This window comes from Lemur catta, chromosome 10 (genome assembly GCF_020740605.2).
Source record: "Lemur catta isolate mLemCat1 chromosome 10, mLemCat1.pri, whole genome shotgun sequence".
Taxonomy (NCBI): domain Eukaryota; kingdom Metazoa; phylum Chordata; class Mammalia; order Primates; family Lemuridae; genus Lemur; species Lemur catta.
In genome coordinates, this window is record NC_059137.1 from 77,835,895 (window position 1) to 77,855,616 (window position 19,722).

Here is a 19,722-nt window from a genome sequence, read left to right on the forward strand (position 1 = left end):
AGTCTTACAAATAGATTTTAGTTTATTTTCCACAAACTCTTATCTTCAATTTTCTCTTTATACATCTGTGGATGCTGGGATATAGGATTAGTATCTCTGAAATTCATCATTGTTCGTTTCATTTTCTGTCCAACCTTGACCTTTTCAATTCACAACCAATCAGTCTTTCTTCCTTTTTCACTAGTTCCTTCAATAGTATTATCTCTTGGTATTTAACAGTTTCAGGTAGAAAGTAGCATTTGTGTTATATGGCTGTGTATGATAACTTAGGGGCATATACTGTACCCAGAGTGATTTATAGTGCAAAACACTGTGTAAGCAACTTAGCTCTAATTGTTCATTTATGCTTGATAAGTCACTTAAACAATTTATAACTCTACTGAAAATAGGCTTTGTCCTGATTTTGGTTTACCTAATGACTGTCATCACATTATCGCAACACCTTTGAAAATTATACCAGGTCCATTTGTCAGCACTGTGGTATTTAAATTTTAGTGGAGGAAATAGGTCCTTTATTGAATCAGTGCAACTAACAGCCATAGATCTGGCTTAATTTTTGAGATTAAAAAAATGACCACAGATGCAATAAAACAGTACTTTGGCATCTTAGATGATGTAAGTATGGATCTCTCGATGTCGAGGATAAGATGTCAGTTAAGTTATGGCCTCATGGAATCAAGCATGGAGATTTTAACGTGCCATTATTTTAATTAATTTTATATTTTGGTGTATTTTGTTTTAGGTCTAGCTCTTATGAAACATACAGCTGGATTTGGTTTATGCAATTTGAGATCTCTTTTAATAGGTGAGTTTAATCTATGTTCATTATGATTGCTGACATTTAGACTTTTATCACCTTATTTATTGTTTCTATTTATAGCACTTCCTCATTCCTTTCGTGCCTTCTATTGGATTGTTTTCTTTATGTATTCCTCAGCTAGTTTGAAAGTTATTATATTCCTATTCTTTTGATGTTTACCTTCAGTTTTGTAATTTGAGCATAACTTACATCAAGTAAAATTCATACTCTTTGGTGTATAGCTCTATGAATTTTGATAAATACATGCAATTATGTAACCGCCTCCACTATAGTCATGTTATAGAACAGTTTCATCACCCCCAACTTTTCTTGTGCCCCTTGTAGTCAACTACTCTCCACATCCCCAGCCTTTGGCAACCACTGAACTGTTTTCTGTTTGTATAGTGTTGCCTTTTCCAGAATGTCATATAAGTGCAAATATATAGTCTTTGGCTTCTTTTACTTAGCATACTGCATTTGATATTCATCCATGTTACGCCATGTATCCGTGTTTTATTTCTTTTTATTACTGAATAGTATTCCACTTTATGGATATACCACAGTTTATACATTCACCAGTTGAAGGACATGTGAATTGTTTCCAATTTTTGGTGATTATGAATAAAGCTGCTATAAACATTCACGTACAGGTTTTTAATGAATGTGAAAAGTATTTATTTACTCTCTTGAGTGAGTACTTAGCAATTCCATTGCTGGGTTGTATGGTAAAACTATTAAACTGGTTTCCAAAGTGGCTGTGCCATTTTGCAGTCCCAGCAGCAATGTATGAGTACTTGGTAGTGTTATTTATTTTTTATTGTGGCTATTCTAATAGGTATGTAGTGATATCACATTGTGATTTTAATTTTGCATTTCTCTAATGTCTGATGATACCAGGCGTCGTTTCATGTGTTTATTTGTCACCTGTATATTTTCTTTGGTGAAGTATTCATTTAAATATTTTGCTTATTTATGGATTAGGACCAGAAACTGTGAAACTATTAGGGAAAAAAACGCTGGGGAAATGCTTCAGGATGTTGGTCTGGGCAAAGATATTTTTGGATAAGACCTCAAAAGCAAAAATAGACAAATGGGATTACATCAAACTAAAAAGCTTCTGTACAACAAAGAAAACAGTCTATAGACTAAAGAGACAACCTACAGAATGGGAGAAAATATTTGCAAAGTGTCCATCAGATAAGGGATTAATAACCAGAATATATAAGGAGCTCAGAGAACTCAATAGCAAAAAAACCAAATAATCTGATTTAAGAAATGAGCAAATGATCTGAAGCGATATTTCTTTTTTTTTTTTTCCCCCCCATTTTTTTTCAGACACAGTCTCACTCTGTTGCCCAGGCTAGAGTGCCATGGCGTCAGCCTAGCTCACAGCAACGTCAAACTCCTGGGCTTAAGCAATCCTTCTGCCTCAGCCTCCCGAGTAGCTGGGACTACAGGCGTGCGCCACCATGCCCAGCTAATTTTTTCTGTATCTTTTTAGTTGTCTAGCTAATTTCTTTCTATTTTTTTTAGTAGAGACGAGAATCTCACTCTTGCTCAGGCTGGTCTCGAACTCCTGACCTTGAGCGATCCTCCCACCTCAGCCTCCCAGAGTGCTAGGATTACAGGCGTGAGCCACTGCGCCCAGCCATGGCATTATTAACTATGTGCACATTGCTTCTCTATAATCTTTGGCATCTACTTTCTGTTTTGATGCATTTAATTACTTTAGATACATCAAATAAATGGAAGCATGCAGTAATTTGTCTTTTTGTGATTGCCGTATTAGCATATTGTCTTCAAGGTTCATCTATATTGTAGCATATGACAGGATTTCTTTCTTTTTTAATGCTGAAAGATATTCCATAATATGAGTATAATCACATTTTCTTTATTCATCTGTCAGTGGACATTCTGGTTGCTTCACATCTTTAATGTGAATAATGCTGAAGTGAACATGGGTGTGCGTATGTCTCTTTGAGATCCTGTTCTCAGTTCTTTTGTGTATATACCCAGAAGCAGGATTACTGGGTCATATGGTAGTTCTAGTTTTACTTTATTTTATTTATTCTTTTTTAGATATGGGGTCTCACTAGGCTGCTCAGGCTGGAATGCCGTAGCTATTCACAGGTAAGAGCATAACGTGGTACAGCCTGGAATTCCTGGCCTCAAGCAATCCTCCCACCTCAGCCTTCTGAGTAGCTGAGACTACAGGTTCACACCATCCCACCTGGCTCTACTTTGAATTTTTTGAAGAACGTCTATACCATTTTACAGTCCCATCAAAAATACACAAGGATTCCAATTTCTCTACATCCTTAATGCCACTTGTTTCTGTTTTTTTGATATTGGCCATCCTAACAGGTGTGAATTGACATCTCATTGTGGTTTTGCTTTGCATTATAATTAGTGATGTTGAGCATCTTTTCATGTGCGTGTTGGCCATTTGTATATCTTCTTTTGGAGAAATATCTATTCAAGTCCTTTGCCCATTTTAATTGGATTACTTTTTGTTATAAATTGACGAGTTCTTTACATAGTCTGGATGTTAACCCCTTATCTCATAAATGGTTTGCAAATATTTCTGCCATTCTGTAGATAGTTTTTTCATTCTGTTGATTGTGTCCTTTGCTGCATAGAAGTGTTTAAGTTTGATGTAGTCCCATTTGTCTATTTATGCTTTTGTTACCTGTGCTTTTGGTGGCAGATCAAAGAAATCATTGTACATTTCTAATGTCTTGAAGCTTTTCCCATTTTCTTCTAGGAATTTTATAGTTTCAGGTGTTATCTTTAGATCTTTAATTCATTTTGAGTTAAGTTTTGTATATGGTGTAAGATAAGGTCCATCTTCAATCTTTTGCATGTGAATATCTGGTTTTCCCAGCACCATTTGTTGAAGAGACTATCCTTTCCGCACTGTGGAATCTTGGCACCATTGTCAAAGATCATTTGACCAGATACATGAGGGTTTATTTCTGTGCTGTCTGTTCTGTTCCATCAGTCTATATATCTATCTTTATGCTACTTTTCCTTTTTAATGTTTGCCTTTTATTTCTTTTTCTTGCGTTATTGCACTGACAAAGGCCTCTAATACAATGTTGAAGTGTTGATAGTGGGTATTTTTGCTTTGTTCCTGATCTTAGAGGGAAAGTATTTAGACTTTCATACCTTTAATTTTCAAACATACATACTCTTGTGCTATTTTGTTTATTACTAATAGCAGAAATGAAAAACTCAGTAGAACAAGTGGAGGATAAAGTTAAGAAAACTCTTCCTAAAAGTTAAATATCAGTGTGAAGAAATCGATAGAACATAGAAGATCTAGGAAAATAAAAGTTTTATATACATATCATTTAAATAGCATACTTTAAAGAATTATTTTGAAAAATAACAATCCCTATCCCTTCTCTATGTTTTCCTTTGCAGAAGCATCCACTTTTAACATTTCTAGCTGATTCTTTTTTATATTTACTTTCATGGCTCTGAAAGCAATGCAAATATTGCTACTTATTGATTTTTCAGTTTTAGGCATTATTTATTGACTCACTATGGAGATGAGGATTTAGCTCTCTCTCCACCTATCTTTTCTATCATCCATATATATCACACATCTTTTTCCGTCTTGCTGTTGTCTTTGTATAGCTGTGTTAAATTTTTATCAGATTAGTATTGAGTGTATATTGTTAGGACTATGTTATTATATTTGTTGCATTTACACCTAAGTCATATAGTATACAAATATTACTTTTTCTCTCCTGTACAACTTTTAGTTTTTATTGATTTAGCTTGTTTTGTTTTTCCTCTTAGTTTCTGTATATTTATCATCAGTCAACCCTAACTCCTCCGATTCTTTAAATCTCCTCCCTACATTGAGATACATCAGTGCTCCCATGTAACAGAGGTGTGTAAGCCAAGAAAAAGGACAACATGAAATCCTGGAAACAGTGGTTTTACACAGTTTTATCTTCTTGGAAAATGATCTCTCCTCGGCCGGGCGTGGTGGCTCATGCCTATAATCCCAGCTGTCTCGGAGGCTGAGGCAGGAGGATTGCTTGAGCTCAGGAGTTCGTGATCAGCCTGAGCAAGAGCGAGATCCCGACTCTACTAAAAATAGAAAGAAATTAGCTGGACAACTAAAAATATATACAGAAAAAATTAGCCAGGCATGGTGGCGCATGCCTATAGTCCCAGCTACTCGGGAGGCTGAGGCAGTAGGATTGCTTGAGCCCGGGCAACAGAGTGAGACTCTGTCTCAAAAAAAAAAAAAAAATTTCTCCTGATGCTTTCTGGGCCATTTGCCTTTATAGTCTATAAAACCCTTCATCATAATGCTTTGCCTCTTTTTTGTGTTAGATCCAGGACATCACGTCTTCCTCTGTCTTGGTTTAATCCTCTGCGAAGTTAAAGTATATCCTCCATTATAAAAATTGTTTTAGACAATACTAGTCTGATAATGTTTTTATTTCACTGTCATACTTGATTGATAGTTTGCTTGAGTAGAGAATTACAGGTTGGAAATAATTTTCATTCCGAAATTTGAAGGAATTGCTCATTTACTTTCTAGTTTCCATTGAGAAGTCTAAAGTCATTTTCATCCTTATCCTCTGAATGTGACCTATTCGTGGTTTGTTTTCCTTCGCTGCAAGCAATTTCATAATGATATGCGTTGTTGTATGTCTGTTTTTGTCCATTGTGTTGGGTCTTTTCCATCTGGAAGCTCTTGTCTTTAAGTTCTGGAAATTTTTCTTAATTTTTTAAAAATTATTTCTCTTTCTAGAACTCCTACTCTATTAAGACTTCCTGGGCTGCCCTCCCCCACTCTCTGAATTCCATTGATTTCTTTGTACTGATGTTTTCCTTTTCCTTTTAGAAGAGATTTTTCTTAATTTTATCTTCCATTCATTCTACTGAGTTTTTCTTTTTTTTTTTTTTTTTGGAGACAGAGTCTCACTCTTGCCCGGGCTAGAGTGCCGTGGCGTCAGCCTAGCTCACAGCAACCTCAAATTCCTGGGCTCAAGCGAGCCTTCTGCCTCAGCCTCCCAAGTAGCGTATCTGGGACTACAGGCGTGTGCCACCATGCCTGGCTAATTTTTTCTATATATTTTTAGTTGTCCAGCTGATTTCTTTCTATTTTTATTAGACATGGGGTCTCGCTCTTGCGAGGGCTGGTCTTGAACTCCTGACCTCGAGGGATCCACCTGCCTTGGCTTCCCAGAGTGCTAGGATTACAGGCGTGAGCCACCTCACCCAGCCTTCTACTGAGTTTTTCATTTTCCTATTATATTTTAAATTTCTCAGTTCTTTTTTGTCCTGTTTATTGTTATAGCATCCTATTCTTATTTCATGGATGTGGCATCTTCTCCCTGAGGATATTTAATGTAGCTTTTTTAAAGTTTTTGCCTTTCTTCCTGGTCACTTAATTGCATTTTTTCATTTGATATAGTTTCTTTTTAGAGATCTTTCTCAGATATCTTGTCAGTTAAGAATGGGAAACTGGGCCTGGCACAGTGGCTCATGCCTGTAATCGAAGCACTCTAGAAGGCTGAGGTGGGAGGACTGCTTGAGCTCCGGAGTTCAAGACCCTGTCTCAAAAAATAAAAATAAAAAATGAGAAACTGGAAAGCTGATGGGAACTCTTGAGTCTGCATGCAGTCTCAAAATGAGCTGTTATTTCTTTATTTTTTATTTTTTGTAGAGACAGGATCTCACTATGTTGCCTAGGCTGGTCTTAAACTCCTGGCCTCAAGTGATCCTCCCACTTTTGGCCTCCCAAAATGCTGGGATTACAGGCATGAGCCACCACACCTGGCCATAATGGGCTATTTAATTGGAAGGCTCTCATGTTAGTATCTTTAGGCCTTTTCTGTTAGGGTGGTAAGATTGCCCAGAGAAAGATACTCTTGATGAGTATTAAGTCTTTTGCTCAGAGGATGTTGTTGTTGGAGAGTATAGGCTTAGAAGCTGGTATTTCTGGAAGCTTTGTAGATGAAGAAAGCAATGTATGGTCAGTATTCTGTATTTAAGAATTCAAGTTTCTGGCAGGCCCTGGTGGCTTGAAAGCCGGGGCAGACATGCTGGTCTTGGTCAGGTTTCCTGTCCTTGTCTCACTGATGTGGCGACTGCAGTAGGAGAAAGGTGGTTTTGGACCTTCCTCCAAAGGAAGAAGCTGGCCCTCCGCTGCTATACATTGCAGCCTTATTTCAGTTCAAAATGAACTATAGGCCCGACACTACCAGTCTCATAGAGGACTTTGACAAAAAGCACTTGATCCTGCTTTGAGATGGAAGGATACTTACAGGCTTTTTAAGAATCATTGATCAATTCGCTTAGTGCTACATCAGACTGTGGAGCGTATTCACGTGGGCAAAAAATATGGTGATATTCCTCTAGGGATTTATGTGGTTGGAGGAGAAAATGTGGTCCTACTAGGAGAAATAGACTTGGAAAAGGAGAGTAACATACCCCTCCAGCGAGTGTCTGTTGAAGAAATCCTAGAAGAACAAAGAGTGGAACAGCAGAGAAGCTGAAAGTTCAGGCTCTTAAGGATCAAGGTCTTTACATTCCTGGAGCAGATATTTTTGGTGAGTAGAAAGTCCTTTCTTCAGAAGCTATCGCTCTTGAAGGGCAGGGGCTCTCACTGAATGGTAGTCACATCCTGGTCCCCTCACACATTTGACCAGAGACTATAGAGTTTTGAAGAGTCATTTTTATTTTCAGTTCTTTCACATTTGCAACATGAAGAAATCATATGGGGTTTGTTCATTTGTTTGTTTGTTTGTTGAGGCAGAGTCTTGCTCTGTTGCCCTGGGTAGTATAGTGGCATCATCATAGCTCACTGCAACCTCTAACTCCTGGGCTCAAGTGATCCTTTTGCCTCAGCCTTCCAAGCAGCTGGTACTACAGGTGCAGACCACTATACCCAGCTAATTTTTCTATTTTTTGTAGAGACTGGGTCTCATTCAGGCTGCTCTTGAACTTCTGACCTCAAGTGATCCTCCTGCCCCTGCCTCCCAGAGTGTCAAGATTACAGGTGTGAGCCACAGCACTCAGACCAGCCCTTTGTTTTTTTAAACAACAAAATCATTGTTTAAAGAAGCAGTGGCACAGACTCCTTTCATACATCGCTGTGCCTCCAGCAACTACTTTTTTATATTGTTCTTCTTATCCCAAATTGGACTTTACAGGAGACATTCTTCATTTACTTGTAAATAAAATATGAATCTCACCAAAAAAAATTCATTTTTCTCCCTATTTCTAGTAAGTCCCCTTTTCCTGGGGGCTACATGGCTTTAGTGTCCACTCACCACTCTGAGTTTCTCCTCTGTTCCTGACCGATGAAGATCTTACTTTGTTACTGGGTGTAGCTAGATATTTAAACTTTTATCTAGTTTTTTTTATATCCTTCTAGAGGTCTTTTATGTATATACAAGTAAATAAGAATGTGCTTATTTTCCTCTATTTTGTATACAAAATTTAGCATCTATATATCCTGTCCTATATTTTGCTTTTCTTACTTAACAATATACAATAATGTAGGAAGTATTTCCATTTGATAAATCAGAGAGCTAGTGTAGAGACTCTTTGTTTCTTTGTTAAAGAGATATGCAGATTTGACCCTACATAGTTTATTTTCATCACAACAGGTGGGGACCTTTCCTACTTTTCAATTTTTTTTTTTGTTTGTTTGTTTAGCTTTCTGCAGCCCTGAACTCCTTAGCTTAAGTGATCCTCCTGCCTCAGCCGCCCAAGTCACTGGGATTACAGGAGTGAGACACTGTGCCTACCTTTGGCTTTTTTTAAAATTTTTAATTATTTTGGGTACATAATAATTGTATGTATTTATAGGGTGCATGTGATGTTTTGATAAAGGCATACAATGTAAATTAATCAAATCAGGGTAATTGGGGTATCTATTACCTCAGGCATTTATCATTTCTTTGTGTTAGGAACATTCCCATTACACTCTTTTAGTTATTTTAAAATATACCCTTATTGTTGGTTGTAGTTACTGTGTTGTGCTATCAGATATTGTTCATACTATCTAACTATAGTTTTGCATCCATTAACCATCCCCACTTTATCCTCCCCTCCCTGCTACCCTTTCCAGCCTCTGGTAACCATCATTCTACTCTCTCTCCATGAGATCAGTTATTTTTAATTATTAACTCTTACATACGAGTACATATGAGTGAGAACATTCCTGTTCTTGGCTTATTTCACTAAACAATGTTCTCCAATTGCATCTCTTTTGTTGCAAATGGTAGGATTTCGTTGTTTTTTATGGCTATATAATATGTACCACAATTTCTTTATCCATTCATCCATTGACAGACACTTAGATTGATTCCATATCTTGGCTATTGTGAATAGTGCTGCAAACAACATGGTAGTACAGATATCACCAGCTCTGAATTTTTACGTTGTTTTTCACATATAATTTTAAATATCTCTCAATATAAAATAAATAAATACATATATACACACACTCTCTCAGTCATTTTCATCAATTTAAGATCCACCAGTTCTGTAATTATAATGACCTTAACTTCCCCATCTTTCAAAAATTTTAACCATTCATTAAATTATATTAATAATACACCCACTGATTATAGGTTCCTGAGAGCTATGTGCTTCTGGATCCTCTTTTAATGTCCTATTTAAAAAACAATTTTTTTGAGACAGGATCTCACTCTGTCACCTGGGATAGAGTGCAGTGGCATCATCATAGCTCACTGCAGCCTCAGACTCCTGGGGTGGGCTATGCTCAAGTGATCCTCTTGCCTCAGCTCCCCAAGTAGCTGGGACTACAGGTGTGTGCCACCATGCCCAGCTGATTTTTCTATTTTTTTGTAGAGGTGGGATCTCACTATGTTGCTCAGGCTGGTCTTGAACTCCTTGGCTCAAGCAATCCTCCCTACCTTGGCTTCCCAAAGTGCTGGGATTATAGGCATGAGCCGCCATGCTGAGCCCAAAAATATTAATCTTAGGAAGCACTTATATAGCATTTACTATGTGCTAGGACAGAAATATAGAGCAAAAGAGGAAGAATAGTTTAGAGGTAATGGTAAGGAGTACATATCACTGAGAAATATGAAAAGATGTTCAAATGCTAGCATTAGGATCAGCAATAAACTGAAGTTTTAGTTTCCTTCCATTCAATGTAAAATAGTTTTGTTGCTACAGCAGTAGCTTAAGATGAGCCATATTAGCATTTTCAGGGTTTAAGCTTCTAAAATCTTAGGTAGATGTGTTATTTTCTTATTTTAGAACTTAGAAAAAAAGGCTTAGTTCACTAATTTAAGAGCAATTTAGGACTTTATCCAATGTAGGAACCAGTCATTCAATCCAAAGTAACAATAACTACAGTTTTTGAGGGAATGCTTCTTCCCAGGTACTAGTAGGGGCTTTAAGTCTAATAATAGTTTACACTTACTGAGTTCTTGCTATGTGCCAGGTACTGCTTTTTTCATATTAATTTAATCTTTATAATAAGCCTCTGAGGAAAATCCTATTATTCTTATTCTACAAATGAGATCAGTAGGATACCTTGAAGTTGAGTAACTTGTTAGGGTCACAGTTTGTAAGTGAAAGATAGTTTGGCACCAGCGTTGTACTCCAAACTACTACATCACATGCTGTATCTCCTGTCTTCTTTAATTTACACAGTAGCCCCATGAGGTAAATATGTAGATAAGGAAACAGGCTTGGAGAGAGTGTGTAACTTTCTCAGGGTCACTTGTTTCTGTTTATCTCACTACAAACCTTATGTTTTAATTTTATATTATCTTCACTCTACACTGATTGGTAACGGCATCCCTAAGAACTATAGCATGAAACTCTTGCACTCATGAAAATAGGCCAGTGTTGCTTTCTATAGCTTCCTCTTATTACTCTTACAACTTTTTGTCTTATCTTCCAGGCCATTTCTGAGCGGTAGTGGTATCAAGTATTCCATTGAACAACCAGTCCCAAAATTCTGTGATCAGATTCTGTGTTTCGTGTGGTAAGTTTTCTTGTAGGTGTATTACAACTCTCATAAATTCTACCTCTTAAATATCTCCATTTGTAGAAGGAACAAATTATACTTATGTGACACGTGGTTGATTAGTCTTTAGTTGCTACTACTTTATCATACTGAGAAAATGAGGGAAAATTTGCCTGGCAGGACTGTTGAAAATATTTAGCCAAACAAATAAGATGCTTTACATCAGCTTAGAGTCTACTGTATCTGTTATGATTTTATCCTTAGACCACCCATATTTAAGTGCTAACTGGCCAAACACAGTGGTATAAGTTTTAATAAAGTTAAATTATAGTTAGAGTTAGTTCTACATGTGACAAGACCATTTACTGAACATTGTTTCTTAACTGAATTTTAAATGATTAGAATCTAATTATTATATTAATATAATACAGTAAGTCCCCTCTTATTCATGATCTCACTTTCTGTGGTTTAAGTTACCCACAGTCAACTGTGGTCTGAAAATACGAAATGGAACATTCCAGAAATAATTCATAAATTTTAAATTTCAAGTTTTTCTGAGTAGCATGATGAAATCATGCCTGAGACATGAATTATCCTTTTGGCCAGTGTATCCATGCCGTTCATGCTACCCACCCGTTAGTCACTTAGTAGCTGGTCAGTTATTGGATCAAAAAAAATAGTGTATATGGGGTTCGGTAAGAACTCAGGGTTTCAGGCATCCACTGTGGGTCTTGGAACATATTCCCCAAGGATAAAGAGGGACTACTGTGACTACTATTTACTGAATGTCTTTTATAGGTCTGACATTATGCTTTACAAATATTACTCATGTAATCCTCATGACAATGTGGTGAGATAGATGATGGTATTGACATTTTACAGATGAAAACTGGGTTAGAGAAGTTAAGAAATTTATGTTAGGTCACATAGCTTGAAACTTCACTAGGCTAACTTTGAAACCTCGGTATATCTGTCTCAAAACTTTTGCTTTTTTCATTAAATCATCTGATTACTTATGGTGTTTGAACTTGGGCCATGGAGAAAGTCAAAGATTTTTAAGATGCTGAAGAGAAAAAGAGTGTGGTTATTCCTGTTTGGGCAATGTAGAGAATTATAGAAGCTGTATTTAAATGTACTGAATTATCATAACTTTTTTTGTTCTTTGTTTTCAGGTAATAGATGCATATTATTTCTTTTATTTTAAAGAAATGAGTGTAACTAGTATTGCATTGAGAGTTGAAACCTGGCTTTTAGCCACATGGCATGTTAAAGTACCTCTCATGTGGCTAGAAGCTTGTATTAACTGGATCCAAGAAGAAAATAATAATGTTAATTTGAGTCAGGCCCAAATGAATAAACAAGTGTTTGAGCAATGGCTCCTTACTGATCTGAGAGATTTGGAGCATCCTCTTTTACCTGATGGCATTTTAGAAATTCCAGAAGGAGAACTGAATGGATTTTATGCTCTGCAGATTAATTCCTTGGTTGATGTAAGTCAACCTGCATATTCCCAGATACAGAAATTGAGAGGAAAGAATACAAAGAATGATCTAGTTACAGCAGAGACACAAGTAACCCCAAAGCCTTGGGAAGCAAAGCCTTCACGAATGTTGATGCTACAGCTAACTGATGGAATTGTACAGATGCAGGGAATGGAGTATCAGTCTATTCCAGCTCTTCGTAATGACCTTCCTCCAGGTACAAAAATTTTGATTTATGGAAACATTTCTTTCCGTCTTGGTGTTCTCTTATTGAAACCAGAAAATGTGAAGGTGTTGGGAGGTGAAGTAGATGCTCTTTTAGAAGAATATGCACAAGAAAAAGTACTTGCAAGATTAATTGGAGAACCTGATCCTGTCATTTCAGTCATACCAAATAATTCTAACCAAAACATCCCCAAAGTTACAGATGTTCTAGATACTGCATTAGGACCTTCTGATGAAGAACTCTTGGCAAGTCTTGATGAAAATGATGAGCTTACAGCAAATATTGAAACCTCCTTGGAAAGAAGATATTTCAACACAGGTAGTTCCTCAGATACTATTTCCATAAGACAGTCAATTTTTGAACCAGGATTTGTTAGTTCTCCAAGACCAAAGGAAAAACCACCCAACCAATCTATGCATTTCACTGATGGGGAATTAGATGACTTTTCATTGGAAGAGGCCTTGCTTTTAGAAGAAACTGTCCAGCAAGAGCAGATGGAAACTAAAGAATTGCAGCCATTGACTTTGAACAAAGTCACAGATAAAAGTATAGAGAGTGTTAGCAAGCCTAATACTGTGAATAATTTTTCTTCGACTTGCAAAACTGGAAACAATTGGAATGAAAAAAATGTATCTGAACAAATGACTAATGAAGATAAGTCTTTTGATCATCTATCTGCTATAGACCAAAACAATAGTGTTTTTTTAATTCATTGTAATGTACCCCTAACCCATGATTTTACAAATAAAGATAAGAACTCAGAGCCAGATAACCAAATAAAACAAACCATCAGCAATTCAGATGGACATTCTTTAAAAAATAAAGTATTAAATAGAGAGCTTGTCAACTATATACCAAAAAGGAATTCACACGTTTCTAATGAAAATGAGCACCATTTACAGACTTGTTCTTTAAGATCATCAGAGAATAACACTGATCTTTCTATTGCCATGGATTTGCATTCTCCACCCTTTATCTATTTGTCTGTTCTGATGGCCAGCAAACTAAAGGAAGTTACAACAGTGAAAGTCAAAGCATTTATTGTAACTTTAACTGGAAATCTCTCAAGTTCTGGTGGCAATTGGAATATAAGTGCAAAGATTTCTGATGGTACTGCATATCTAGATGTAGAGTTTGTAGATGAAATACTTACTAGTCTGATAGGGTTCTCAGTACCAGAAATGAAACAACTAAAAAAGGAGCCTCTTCAATATCAAAAGTTCTTGAAAGGTTTGCAGAAATGTCAGAGAGATCTAATAGATTTGTGCTGCCTAATGACTATTTCATTTAATCCTTCCTTGTCTAAAGCAATTGTACTGGCATTACAAGATGTTAATATGAAACACCTTGAGAATCTAAAGAAGAGGTTGAATAAATAATTTACCAAAACAGTATTAGAAAACAATTCAAAACAACAAGTAATGCTTAGAATTTACTTTGTTCACAATTTTATTTTGGAAACTTTCTTTTTATATAGAATATCCAGTGGATCAGAACATCAGGCTTTCAGATGCAAATTGCTTTGCTGGTTTTTATTTTGCTGATTGCAAATTTTTGTCTGGTATATTTGAGGTAAATCTTGTTAACTAGATAATATTTCATAGATTATATATTTTTGAATGATTAACCTTATTTTTGAGGATAGTTTATTTTAAATTGCATATTGAAAATTTCATTATTAAGGGCCAGTAAATAGTTCATTTATTGTATTAAAATAAGCCATTTTTTCATGTCTTTAGGCATTATTATCTCCTTTGTGAATTAGGTGTACATAGACGCCTTTAGTTTTATTGTAAGTGCTGATTTTGTTAAAGGGAGGCTATTTACCATTCTCATACTTTGCTCTTATGAAGGTGTATTTGAAAGATAAAGTTATTTTTATTAATCTTTTATCTTTAAAAAATGGAAAGTGGCTTGGATTTTAAGACATTAAACAAATGCTTAAATAATAAAAGACATTGTGTTTGCTTTATTTTAGTGAAAATGTAGCAGGAAATATCAAGAAGTTAAATACACATATAAAAATATGATGTAGAAGAAAAAAGATTTTAAAAACATTTTCCATTGCTGTTAAAGGGTGATAATCAGAGCTTAAAACACAAGAACACAGATATCGCTGATAAATGCTCTAATACTAACGTCATCTATATACTTGCATAGGTTTTTTACTATAAGCTATCTAAATGGGATGGCATTATCTTTCATTGTCTTTTTTCTAAGTGTTCTCCTCCTGTATTCTGTGAGTGGTGCTTGAAAACTGCAATTAGATCTTATTTCCTCTCTTCATATTCACTCACTAAAGGCTGGCTACAGTATTTTTTAAAAATCCATCCTTCTATATTGGTTCTCAGTGCTTTGATTCTGTTTCTAGTCTTCTCTGGCCTGGATTATGCCAGTGGTTTGCTAATTGGTCTTTACCTTATTTTGCCCTCAAACCATTCTCCATAATGTTGCCAAAATAATCTTGCTAAAATAAATTTCCTCTTGTTTTCTCTTTGTTAACCTTTAATAATCAACCTCCTCCCATCTCCTTACTTAGAGGGTAAAGTCCACACTCATCTAATATGTAAAGCCTTTTATGATCTGGCTCCTGACTTTTAGCCTCCTCTTACCCTTTTACTCTCTACTTATCTGCTCTGCCCCTATGTTTTAGTTATACCAAATTATTTGTAGTTTCCCAAACATGTATGGGAATATATCTCATGCTTTCATATTCATGCTCATGATGCCGATACTCCCTGATCCCATACTTCCCAAAACCATTCTTACTTCCAACTCAGTTTAAGCTTTAGATGCCCATTGTAGCATTGTCGTGTTTCATGAATTCCCTTGCCCACTTCCATGCTCTCCTGTACATTGTACAGACTAATATCATGTGTATTTTATTGTGCTTATTTGTTTCTGTTATTCTGCTACAATTTTGGCAGGATAAATCTTGTAGGGGGCTGCCCTGTGCTTTGTAGGATGTTTAGCAACATCCCTATCCTCTACCCACTAGATGCCAGCAGCATCTTTCCAGTTGTGACAATCAAAAATCTCTCCAGACATTGCCAATTATTCCCCAGGGTGGGGATATACCCCTGGTTGAGGATCATTGCTCTGTTGGAATATGAGCTGCTTGAAGGTATGGTTGAGTAATTTACCTTTGTAACACCAGTAAGTATTTCATCAAATACGATCATTTTTATTCTGTTGCTTAGTATCTTTTAGTGATTTCCCATCATCCATTCCAACCAGATGGTACTTAAAGCCCTGAAACCTCTGCATACATAGCATCTTGAAGAGCTACCATATTAAGTGAAAGAACAGATTAGAAAAATCTGCCCTATAGTAAAGAATGACTATGAGAAAACTTGGCTGACTTGGCCTAGATTCTGGTAGAGGGGGAAAAAATGGTTGTTTTTTTTCCCCCTGAGAATTTGTAGCCAGAGGTCTGTGCCTATGTGGGGCTAAGCAGACACTTAAGTTACCAGCATGACAATGCCCAAACAGAACTTAACACAAAAAAGAATGATCTTAGGACATCTGGTAGTAGCAAATGAAGATAATCCGATCAGTTTTCTCTTCCTCTTTGGAGTGAATCTGCTTTCAGAGAGTACAGTGATCCCTCAGTAACCTTGAGGGATTGGCTCCAGGACCTCCTATGGATACCAAAATCTGCAGATGCTGAAGTCCCTGACAAAATGTGTGCTATGTGTAACAGTAGTTGCCCCTCCTCCCATAGATGTGGAAGGGAAATATTGACAGTGGGGAATATGTAACAGGGAATGGCCTGAAAAAATGGCAAAAATAGGGCCAGGCGCGGTGGCTCATGCCTATAATCCTGGCACTCTAGGAGGCAGAGACGGGAGGATCACTCGAAGTCAGGAGTTAGATACCAGCCTGAGGAAGAGTGAGACCCCGTCTCTACTAAAAATAGAAAGAAATTAGAGGGCCAACTAAAAATATATAGAAAAAATTAGCCGGGCATGGTGGCGCATGCCTGTAGTCCCAGGTACTTGGGAGGCTGAGGCAGTAGGATTGCTTGAGCCCAGGAGTTTGAGGTTGCTGTGAGCTAGGCTGACGCCATGGCAGTCTAGCCAGGGCAACAGAGTGAGACTCTGTCTCAAAAAAAAAAAGAAACAAACAAAAAAAACGGCAACAATATTTCTGTCTCTTTAAAACATCCTCCACTCCTTTTTGAGAACTAAAATCTGTATCTCTGCCTCAGGCCAGTGGTTGGGAGGGACTGGGTAAGTCTCTTGTTACTTAGGCAACAGTAGATGGCCCAGCCTGGATCTGGTAAAGAAAGGTCATGGGTAGAGGTCATGGGATTGTCTTCAGTGGATGTGGGAAGATCAGGATCATCAACTGTAGTTGAATAGCAATTGCCTGAAGCTGGATGGCCTCCCTTTGAAAGCTCTGTATTTCTGCTTATTAGGAGGATGGCATTTCAGACAGGAGTCTCCATCCTCCTTTGCTGGCAAAGTAATAAAACTTTTCTTTCATTCTCAAACCATTTGTTCTCCTCTGATGTGGCCTTGAGGAAAAGTGCCAAGCTTTTGGTAACATGCATAAAACCTATGCACATACTGCCATATACTTTAATCTCTACTTGTAATAATCATACATAAGTAAATGTCACAGTTGTATTGTTTAGGGAATAATGGGAAATAAGAAAGTCTGTATATGTTTAGTACAGATGTAATTTTTTAATGTTTTCAGTCTATGGTTGGTTGAATTCATGGTCACAGAGGGTCAGCCATATATGTTCTTTCCTTGTACATTCTTATGTGGTTGGTCCCTGCCGTGTTCCAGCACTGCTTGTGACTGGGTGGATAAGTCTGCCCAATTCTGGAGTTAGCAGGTACCACATGAAGTTCCCAGACATTCATGAACTTAAAATGACTTGAGGAAAAAAGACAAGCTTGAAAATTTCAGTAGTTAACTGGGAATTAAATGGAAATTCTAAGAAAAAAAATGTAATAGCTAAAATTAAGAATCTGGTGAATGAATTTAACAACAGATGAAATACAGCTGAAGATAAATTAGACAGGGGAAAAAAATTAATAATGATGCATGCAGAGACAAAAGGATGAAAAACAATGTAAAAGAGAGAACAGCTAACATTATAGCAACTGGAGTTCCAGAAAGTAGAGAATATCTGAAGTTAAGGCTTAAGGATTTTCTAAAATTTAGGAAAATCATCAAGCAACAGATTTCAAAAGCCCCACAAACCTCAAGCACAAGAAAATCATATGTATTACTAATATTATTGAAAACTAAGAAAAAAAATCTGGAGCAGTGACTAAAAGAAATAAGACATTTTACCTTTAAAGGACCAAATGTGACAATCGACTTCTTAATGGGAACAGTGGAAATCAGAAGACAATGGAATGGTGTCTTCAATGTGACAAAATAACTGCCAACCTAGATTCTATAAAAAGCAAAACTTACTAAAAATAAGGATGCAATAGGTAAACTTAAGAAAATTCCACACAAAAAATGAAAATTTTTCCCTAGCAAACCTTACACAAGAAAATTGTCCTTAAGTAGAGGGAAAATGTTACCTCTGGAACATTTGGAGATGTGAGCTTGGAGATGCAAGAAGGAATGATGAGGAAAAAGGGTAAATATGTGGCTTAAATGAATAGTGATTTTCAATCGAAAGTAATGTCTTGAGAGTTTTAAAAAACAGAACTAGTGTACATGAAAACAATAGCATATAAGTTAGGAGGGGGATACATGGAATTATAAAATGTTTTAATGTCCTTATGTCTGAGAAAAAATTAAGCTGGAGTTTCATATTTGAATATTCAAAGTTGCATGTTGTAATATTTAGGGTAACCACTCTAAAAGATTTGTAAGAGTAAATTACTACCAAGCTAATGACTTGGTAGTAATGGAATAATAGAGAAAAAAATGCACTCAACCCAAAGGAAGGCAAGAAATAAAATAACAAAGAAAAAGTGGCATGTAGGAAAACGGTGGGTGGTACATTTAAATCCAAATGTATCATAAATTGCATTAGGCTGGGTGTTGTGGTGCACACCTGTAGTCCAGCTATTTGGGAGGCTGAGATGGGAAGATTTCTTGAGCCCAGTGGTTTGAGGCTGCAGTGAATTATGATCACACGACTGCACTCTAGCCTGGCGACAAAGTGAGACCCCATCTGTAAAAAACAATGAAATAAAATGCAAGAAATTGGGCCAGGTGCCTTGGCTCACACCTGTAATCTTAGTACTTTGGGAGGCCGAGGATTGCTTGAGGTCAGGAGTTCAAGACCAGCAAGAGTGAGACCTCATCTCTAAAAAAAAAATTGAAAGATTAGCTGGGTGTGGTGGCACATGCCTGTAGTTCCAGCTACTTAGGAGGCTGAGGCAGGAAAATCACTTGAGCCCAGGAGTTTGAAGTTGCAGTGAGCTATGATGACACCACTGTACTCTGGCCAGGGTGACAAAGCAAGACCATGTCTCAAGAAAAAAAAACAAAACAACTGAAAAACAAGAAATTGCATTAAATGTAAATAGACTAAATCCTCCAATAAAAGACAAACATCATTAGATACACAACCCAATTATTAATATATATGAGATACACATAAAATGCAAAGATACAAAAAGATAAAAGGGAAGATTATAAAAAGATGTATAAATACTAACCTAAAGAAAGCTGCTGTGACTTAATATCAAACAGAATTTTAGGCAAAAGACTTAGAGAGGGTCAGTTGATAATGACAAAAGGGCTAATTCACCAGGAAAGTTTTACAATTCCAGATTCATAGAATTTGATACATAGCTTCTAAATTTATCAGAGAACTACAAGGAAAAAATAGAGAAATCTATAATCATAGAGGAAGATTACACACTCAATCAAAAACAGTTGGCAGGATTACAGAAAATACAATATAATTAAACTTGACCTAGTCAAGAAGTATAGATTACTGTGCTCAACACATGCATAATACATTTTTGTCATGATACATGTGGAACATTTACAAAAATTGACCATATGCTATACCATAAAGCAAGTCTAAACAAGATTCGAAAGATTATACATAGTATTCTGTGATCATAATTAAACTAGGAAAGAATGTTTAGAAAATCCCATTATGTTTAGGAACTACAAAACATACTCCAAAGTAACTTGGGTTAAGGGAACAATAGCATATAAACCACAGTGGAACTTAGAAAATATTTTTAATTATAAAATGAAACATCAAGCCAGGTGTGGCAGCTTACACCTGCAATCA

The 19,722-nt window shown here is 36.5% G+C and overlaps 1 protein-coding gene and 1 pseudogene across 2 annotated transcripts; both read left to right on the top strand.

Annotated features, from left to right (window-relative positions):
• Nucleotides 1–766: 766 nt before the first annotated feature.
• On the top strand, nt 767–13,956 carry RMI1 (RecQ mediated genome instability 1). Of its 2 annotated transcripts, XM_045562231.1 has the most exons (4): nt 767–805; nt 2,879–2,929; nt 10,719–10,802; nt 11,957–13,956. In XM_045562231.1, exon 4 carries the CDS (start codon nt 11,993–11,995, stop codon nt 13,868–13,870), a length of 1,878 nt encoding a protein of 625 aa, XP_045418187.1. In that variant the 5' UTR covers nt 767–805; nt 2,879–2,929; nt 10,719–10,802; nt 11,957–11,992; the 3' UTR covers nt 13,871–13,956. The 2 variants fall into 2 exon arrangements, with proteins under 2 accessions (XP_045418187.1, XP_045418186.1); XM_045562230.1 differs by lacking the exons at nt 767–805; nt 2,879–2,929 and adding an exon at nt 7,019–7,380.
• Nucleotides 6,546–7,388, top strand: LOC123645703 (annotated as a pseudogene).
• Nucleotides 13,957–19,722: the final 5,766 nt, after the last annotated feature.

Coding starts and splice junctions, on each gene's coding strand:
- RMI1 (XM_045562231.1), top strand. CDS start 11,993: ATGAGTGTAACTAGTATTGCATTGAGAGTTGAAACCTGGCTTTTAGCC.